Source organism: Mesoplodon bidens, assembly GCF_964165515.1.
Source record: "Mesoplodon bidens genome assembly, chromosome: 3".
NCBI lineage: Eukaryota > Metazoa > Chordata > Mammalia > Artiodactyla > Ziphiidae > Mesoplodon > Mesoplodon bidens.
This window is the reverse complement of record NC_138178.1, coordinates 35388848-35397761: the sequence shown is the minus strand read 5'-3', so window position 1 is coordinate 35397761 and position 8914 is coordinate 35388848. Positions and strand designations below refer to the sequence as shown.

The window sequence follows — 8914 nt, the reverse complement described above, 5'->3', positions numbered from 1 at the left end:
TTGTACTTATTGACCAATATCTCTCTCATTTCCTCTACCCCCAGTCCCTAGTAACCACTTTTCTACTCTGTTTCTGTGAGTTCAGCTTTTTTTAGATTCTAAATATAAGTGATATCATATAGCATTTGTCTTTCTCTGTCTGACTTATTTCACTTAGCATAATGCCCTCAAGGTCCATCCATGCTGTTGCAAGTGGCAGGATTTCCTTCTTTCTCACGGATGAATAATATCCATTGAATGTACAGTTGTCCCTCAGTATCCATGGGACTCCCTGCAGATATCAAAATCTGGATGCTCAAGTCCCTTATATAAAACGTCATAGTACAGTTGACCCTCTGTATGGCAGATGCAGAACCTGCAGATACGGAGAGCCAACTGTATATACCACTCATTTTTAAATCTATTTATCTGTTGATGGACACTTGGGTAGTTTCCATATCTTGGCTGTTGTGAGAGTTCAGATATCTCTTCAAGATAATGATTTCATTTCCTTTGGCGTCTACTGAGATGTGGGATTGCTGGATCATATGATAGTTCTATTTTTAATTCCTTGAGGAACTTCTATACTGTTTTCCATAGTGGCTGCACCACTTTATGTTTACACCAACTGTGTACAAGTGTTCCATATTCTCCACATCCTCACCAGCATTTGTTTTCTCTTGTCTTTTGATAATAGACATCCTAACAGGTGTGAGGTGATATTTCATTGTGGTTTTGATTTGCATTTCATGTATCTGTTGGCTGTTTGAATGTCTTCTTTGGAAAAGTGTCTACTCAGTTCCTCTGCCCATTTTTTTGATTGGGTTATTTGTTTTTGTTTTTACTATTGAATTGTATTAGTTCCTTGTATATTTTGGATATTAATCTCTTATTGGATATGTGCTTTGCAAATATTTTCTCCCATTCTATAGGTTGTCTTCTATAGGTTGTTGATGGTTTCCTTTGCTCTGCAGAAGCTTTTTAGTTTGTAGTCCCACTTGTTTATTTTTGATTTTGTTGCCTTTGCTTTAGGTGTTAAGTCCAAAAAAAAATCATTATCTAGATTGATGTCAAGGAGCTTACCCCTTGTTTTCTTCTAGGAGTTTTATTGTTTTAGGTCTTATGTTCAAGTCTTAAATCCATTTGAGTTGATTTTTGTGTATGGTATAAGATAGAGATCCAGCTTCATTTTTTTGCATGTGGATATCCAGTTTTCCCAGAACAATTTATTGAAGAGACTATCCTTTCCCCATTCTATATTCTTGGCTCTTTTGTCATAACTTAATTGACCATATAGGTGTGGGTTTATTTCTGGCTCTCTATTCTGTTCCATTGATCTATGTGTCTTTTTTGTTTGTTTGTTTGTTTGTTTGCCAATACCATATGGTTTTGATTACTATAGCTTTGTAATATAGTTTGAAATTAGGAGGTGTGATGCCTCCAGTTTTGTTGTTCTTTCTAAAGATTGCTTGGGCTATTTGGGGTCTTTTGTGGGTCCTTAAAAATTTCAGGATTGTTTTTTCTAGTTTTGTGAAAAATGTCATTGGGAGTTTGATAGGGATTGCATTGAATCTGTAGAACATTTTGGGCACTTTGGGTTGTATGGACACTTAAACAATATTAATTCTCTACACTGAGAATTGTGAGACATTGATGAAAGAATTCAAAAGACAAATAATTGGGAAGATACTCTGTGCTCATGGATTGGAAGAATTAATATTGTGTGTGTGTGTGTTTGTGTGTACACATGTAACTATCATTTATCCTTAAAAAGGGAGGAAATCCTGTCATTTGTGACAACATGGATGAACTTGGAGGGCATTATGCTGAGTGAAATTAGTCAGACAGAGAAAGACAAATACTGCATGGCATTACTTGCATGTGGACTCTGGGAAAAAAGTTTAACTCATGGAAACAGAGCAGAAAAGTGGTTGCAAGCGTTGGGAGGAATAGAGAGAGGTTGGTAAAAGGGCATAAACTTTCAGTTAGAAGATGAATAAGGTTTGAGGATTTAATGTGTATATGTCATAATGACTATAGGTTAGAACACTGTATTGTATAAATGAAATTTGCGAAGAAAATAGAACCTAAATGTTCTCATCAAAAAAAAAAAAGGTAAATGTGTGAGGTGATGGATAGATATGTTAATTAACTCAATGGGGAGGATCCTTTCACAATATATATGTATATCAAATCATCACATAGTACACTTTAAGTAATCTTACTATTTTATTTGTCAGTTATGTCTCAATAAAGCTGAAAAAATCATTAAAATATTTTTAAAAAAGAAACAAAAATAAAAAATTCACCATTATATTGACAAATAATAGTGTAGAAACTCACTAAATTATTCTAAGAAAAAAAATAAATCACTCTAGTTAGAAGGCTGATTAGGTAGAGCTGGATTGAGAAAAAGCCTGAGGAATGTGTGATTGGAGTTCCAGAAAAGGGGAAGGCAATAAACATTTTTCAAGAAAAAATAGCCAAGCGCTTTGGGCCGTCAACATGGACGCTGCGGCTGCCTGGTGGAACTGCCTCTGATCGGTTGCGGGGGCGCAGCTTCTCTGAGCCGCCCACCCCGCTTCCCCGCCCTCCCCCCTCCCCTCTCACCCTTCACCCCCGCCCCTTGCTCCAGTCCCGGCAGCCGGCGGGCTTGACGTTACGTGGGGGCGGGCCTCTGCGGCCGGCGCACGGCTTCCTGTTCAGAGGCGGCCTAGCGGTAGTAGGCGGCGGCGGCGGCGGCGGCGGCGACTTCGCCCGTGCCCACTTCGGTGTGGTGATCCAGCGCCCGGGAGGGAGGCTCGAGAGCCGCATCTTGTGCCGCTGCGCCAAGCCCGGCCCTGCGCCGCCATGGCCCCAGTGCAGCTGGAGAACCACCAGCTGGTCCCGACCGGAGGCGGCGGCGGGGGCAGCGGCGGCCCCGCGTCAGCCCAGGCGCCTCCTCCTCCGGCAGCCGCCGTGGCGGCGGCCGCTGCGGCGGCGGCTAGCCCTGGCTACCGGCTAAGCACCCTCATCGAATTTCTGCTGCACCGGGCCTACTCGGAGCTCATGGTACTGACTGACTTACTGCCAAGGAAATCTGATGTGGAAAGGAAAATAGAAATAGTGCAGTTTGCTAGCCGGACATGCCAACTGTTTGTTCGATTATTAGCTTTAGTAAAATGGGCTAATAATGCTGGCAAAGTGGAAAAATGTGCGATGATCTCGAGCTTCTTAGATCAGCAAGCCATCCTGTTTGTGGATACTGCTGATCGCCTGGCCTCATTAGCTAGAGATGCTCTGGTCCATGCACGCCTGCCTAGTTTTGCCATCCCATATGCTATTGATGTACTGACTACTGGGTCTTACCCACGGCTGCCAACCTGCATTAGGGATAAAATTATTCCTCCAGACCCAATTACCAAAATTGAGAAACAAGCTACACTTCACCAGCTGAACCAGATTCTTAGACATCGTCTTGTAACCACAGATCTTCCTCCTCAGTTAGCAAATCTTACAGTTGCAAATGGCCGAGTGAAGTTTCGAGCTGAAGGAGAATTTGAAGCCACCTTGACTGTGATGGGAGATGACCCTGATGTTCCCTGGCGTCTTCTCAAGCTAGAACTTCTAGTTGAGGATAAGGAAACAGGAGATGGGCGAGCCTTGGTTCATAGTATGCAGATCAACTTTATCCATCAGCTGGTACAGTCTAGGCTCTTTGCTGATGAGAAACCTCTTCAGGACATGTACAACTGCCTGCATTCTTTCTGCTTATCACTTCAGTTAGAAGTGCTACATTCCCAAACTCTAATGTTAATCCGAGAGCGGTGGGGAGACCTCATACAGGTGGAAAGGTATCATGCAGGAAAGTGCCTCTCCCTCTCAGTTTGGAATCAACAGGTTCTTGGGAGAAAAACAGGGACAGCATCTGTTCACAAAGTTACAATTCAAATTGATGAGAATGATGTCTCCAAGCCTTTACAGATTTTTCATGATCCTCCTTTGCCAGCTTCTGATTCCAAATTAGTAGAAAGAGCCATGAAGATTGATCATTTATCAATAGAAAAACTCCTGATTGACAGTGTCCATGCACGAGCTCATCAGAAGCTCCAGGAACTGAAGGCCATTCTTAGAGGCTTCAATGCCAATGAAAATTCTTCCATAGAGACTGCACTTCCAGCTCTTGTTGTTCCCATCTTGGAGCCCTGTGGTAATTTGGAGTGTCTACACATTTTTGTAGATTTGCATTCTGGAACGTTCCAGTTGATGCTTTATGGACTTGACCAAGCCACACTGGATGACATGGAGAAATCTGTGAATGATGATATGAAACGGATCATTCCTTGGATTCAGCAACTTAAGTTTTGGCTTGGACAACAGCGTTGCAAACAATCTATAAAACACTTGCCTACAATAAGCAGTGAAACATTGCAGCTGTCCAATTATTCAACCCATCCTATTGGAAACCTTTCTAAGAATAAGCTGTTCATTAAACTTACCCGTCTTCCACAATACTACATTGTTGTGGAGATGTTGGAGGTTCCCAATAAACCCACACAGCTGTCATACAAGTACTACTTCATGTCTGTGAATGCCACAGATTGTGAAGACAGCCCTGTCATGGCCCTCCTGCTGCAGCAGTTCAAGGAAAACATCCAGGAATTAGTTTTTCGTACAAAAAACGGGAAACAGCCTAGAAGCAGTACCAAGCGCAAGTTGTCTGATGATCTGTGTCCAGTAGAAACCAAGAAAACCAAACGATCAGGAGAAATGTGTGCCTTCAATAAAGTTCTAACTCACTTTGTCGCTATGTGTGATACAAATATGCCATTTGTAGGACTTCGGTTGGAGCTGTCCAATCTGGAGATTCCACATCAAGGAGTGCAAATGGAAGGTGATGGCTTCAGTCACGCGATTCGCTTATTGAAAATTCCTCCCTGTAAGGGTGTAAATGAGGAAACCCAAAAGGCTCTGGACCGCTCTCTTCTCGATTGCACTTTCCGATTACAAGGTAGAAATAACCGCACCTGGGTGGCAGAGTTAGTGTTTGCAAATTGTCCACTTAATGGCACTTCTACCAGGGAGCAAGGACCATCCCGGCATGTTTATCTGACATATGAAAACCTGTTGTCTGAACCTGTTGGTGGTAGAAAAGTGGTTGAAATGTTCCTTAATGACTGGAATAGCATTGCACGATTATATGAGTGTGTGTTGGAATTCGCACGTTCTCTACCAGACATACCCACTCATCTAAACATTTTCTCAGAAGTTTGTGTTTATAATTACCGAAAACTTATCTTGTGTTATGGAACCACCAAGGGAAGTTCAATTAGTATCCAGTGGAATTCCATACATCAGAAATTTCACATTTCTTTGGGAACTGTTGGTCTAAACTCAGGATGCAGTAACTGTCACAATACTATTCTCCATCAGCTTCAAGAAATGTTCAACAAAACACCAAATGTGGTTCAGTTATTACAGGTACTGTTTGATACTCAGGCTCCATTGAATGCCATCAACAAACTGCCCACTGTGCCGATGTTGGGCTTGACCCAGAGAACCAACACTGCCTACCAGTGCTTCTCCATCCTGCCGCAGTCATCCACCCACATCAGACTGGCCTTCAGGAACACGTATTGCATTGATATATACTGCCGGAGTCAAGGCGTTGTGGCAATACGCGATGGGGCCTATAGTCTTTTTGATAATAGCAAGTTAGTTGAAGGTTTTTATCCTGCACCAGGACTCAAGACATTCCTGAATATGTTTGTTGACAGCAATCAGGATGCTCAAAGAAGGTCTGTAAATGAGGATGATAATCCCCCTTCTCCCATTGGAGGAGATATGATGGATTCTTTAATCTCACAACTCCAGCCACCACCCCAGCAACAGCCATTTCGAAAGCAGCCTGGATCATCAGGCGCTTATCCTCTAACTTTGCCCCCTACATCTTATCACAGCACAGTTAACCAGTCTCCCTCTATGATGCACACACAGTCTCCAGGAAATCTGCATGCCGCCAGCTCCCCCAGTGGGGCTTTGAGAGCCCCATCACCAGCATCATTTGTTCCAACTCCTCCCCCTTCCTCGCATGGAATCTCAATAGGACCAGGGGCCAGTTTTGCTAGTCCACATGGAACCCTGGACCCTAGTTCTCCATACACTATGGTGTCACCAAGTGGACGAGCAGGGAACTGGCCAGGGTCTCCTCAAGTGTCTGGCCCCTCACCAGCAACACGCATGCCTGGGATGTCACCGGCCAACCCATCACTACATTCTCCAGTTCCAGATGCTTCTCATTCCCCTCGAGCTGGAACAAGTTCCCAAACGATGCCCACAAACATGCCTCCACCTCGTAAACTACCTCAGCGCTCCTGGGCGGCCTCCATCCCTACCATCCTCACTCACAGTGCCTTGAATATTTTACTGCTGCCCTCTCCAACGCCAGGCCTCGTGCCCGGCCTAGCAGGTAGTTACCTTTGTTCTCCGCTTGAGAGATTCCTTGGATCCGTCATCATGAGACGACACCTTCAAAGAATTATTCAACAAGAAACGCTACAGCTGATAAATTCCAATGAACCCGGAGTGATCATGTTTAAGACTGATGCGCTGAAATGCAGAGTAGCCCTTAGTCCCAAAACCAACCAAACACTTCAGCTAAAAGTGACACCCGAAAATGCAGGACAGTGGAAACCTGATGAACTTCAAGTTTTAGAGAAATTCTTTGAAACAAGAGTTGCAGGACCGCCATTTAAAGCCAATACATTAATAGCTTTCACCAAGCTGTTAGGAGCTCCTACACACATCCTCAGGGACTGTGTGCATATTATGAAGCTAGAGTTGTTTCCTGACCAGGCAACACAGCTAAAATGGAACGTTCAGTTTTGCCTGACGATCCCTCCAAGTGCACCGCCAATTGCACCTCCTGGGACACCTGCTGTGGTGCTGAAATCCAAAATGCTATTTTTTCTTCAGCTAACTCAGAAAACATCGGTCCCTCCCCAAGAACCTGTTAGTATTATAGTTCCAATTATTTATGACATGGCTTCAGGTATCACCCAGCAGGCAGACATTCCCAGACAGCAGAACTCTTCTATCGCTGCTCCCATGATGGTCAGCAACATTCTGAAGAGGTTTGCAGAGATGAACCCACCACGACAAGGTGAATGCACAATATTTGCAGCTGTTCGTGATTTAATGGCTAATCTTACACTGCCCCCTGGTGGGCATCCGTAGACACTATTGTTTTTAAACCAGGAAGGCTGACAAAAGAGACAAAACAACAACAAAAAAATCTGAATTCAGCCTTCAGTTTAAAAAAGCAAAAGGACTTTTTTGACTTTAAGAGCTGAATATTCTAAAGTGGCAAAAATTTTCAGGGTGCACTTCTTTCATCAAAAAGACCATCAATCTTTTGTATAGTGAACTTGTATAGTGTGTTTAAATGGGACACATTTCAAACTAGGTAATACGTCAGTGTCTGTTTGCCAGTAATAGATTTAATATTCTGTTTTATACTATAAAGTATGGAGATGCCAAACTTGTTTATTTAATTGTTTTCTTGTGTTTTGGGTGTAATAGTCCTTTTTTGGTTTTTGTTTTGTTCTTTAAGGCAGGTCTGTCATTTTTGAATACTGTAAAACTGTGATAAACTTTATATTGAAGCTGTATTTTAATATGACCGCTTTAAATCCTTACATGAGATGTTCTGGGAGTTGTTATAAACACATCCCAAAGAAGCAATATTTAATAAAACTAGGTTAAAAAAATAGCCAAAAGTTTTCCAATTAAAAAAAAATATATAAACACACATCCAAAAAGCTCATTGTTATTGAGTGAATGTTTGTGTACCCCGCTCAGATTCACATGCTGAAGCCTTAACCCCCAATGTGATGGCATTTGGAGGTGGGGCCTTTGGGAGGTAATTCAGTTTAGATGAGGTTATGAAGGTGGGGGTCCCCCATGATGAGATTAGTGCCATTATACAAAGAGGAAGAGAGATCAGAGCTCTCTCCCTCTCTGCCATGTGAGAATGGCAGCCTCTTGCAGCCAGGAAGAAGGCTCTCCCCAGGAACCGAATCTGCCAGCACCTTGATCTTGGACTTGCCAGTCTCTAGAACTGTGAGAAATAAATGTCTGTTGTTGAAGCCATCCAGTCTATAGTATTTTGTTATAGAAGTCCAAGCTGACTAATACTCTCAGCAAACCCCAAGTAGAACAAACAGAGAAAACCACAGTAAGGAACATCAAAATCAAATTGCTGAAAATAAGAGATACAGAGAAAAAAAATTCACAAGACAGAAATTAAAGGAACGGTGCATACAAATGAACAAAGAGAAATATTGTAGACTACTGGTCAGAAGAGATGCAAGCCAGAAGACAATGGAATGGTATCTTTAAAGCACTGAAAGAAAACTGTAAACCTAGAATTTTATACCTAGTGAAAATATCTTTCAAAAATATCTTTGAAAATATCTTTCAAATGAAAGTGGAATAAGAACTTTTCCACACAAAAAAGCTGAGATATTCATTGCCAGTATATCTGAGCAAAAAAAAGGAAGTTATTTAGGCAGAAGGAAAATGACACCAAATTGATACTGAGATCTATACAAAAGAAGGAAGAGCCCTAGAAATGGTAAATATGTCAATATAAAATACATTTTTTAATTTGAAATTTTGTTTTAAAGATGATTGACCATTTAAAGCAAATACAATAATAATGTATTGTGGTATTTATAACATACATAGAATTTAAAAGTATGATAAAAATAACACAAAGGATAGGAGGGGGAAATAGAAGTGTACTCTTTTAAGCTTCATGTATAATATGTATAATAAGTAAAATAGTATAATTTTATTTGTAGGTAGACTACCATGTTAGAGGTGAATATTATAACCCAAAAGCAACTACTAAAAAAATACAACAAAAGGCTATAGTTAAAGCCAATAGTGGAAA

The 8914-nt window shown here is 41.7% G+C and overlaps 1 protein-coding gene across 1 annotated transcript; it reads left to right on the top strand.

Moving 5' to 3' along the window:
* Positions 1–2829: 2829 nt before the first annotated feature.
* On the top strand, positions 2830–7761 carry LOC308614682 (mediator of RNA polymerase II transcription subunit 14-like; the record flags this gene model as incomplete). The annotated part of the gene is made up of 1 exon (XM_081229235.1): positions 2830–7761. The coding sequence occupies one exon, from the start codon at positions 2830–2832 to the stop codon at positions 7192–7194; it is 4365 nt and encodes a 1454-aa protein (XP_081085361.1). The 3' UTR covers positions 7195–7761.
* Between the last annotated feature and the right edge of the window lie 1153 nt (positions 7762–8914).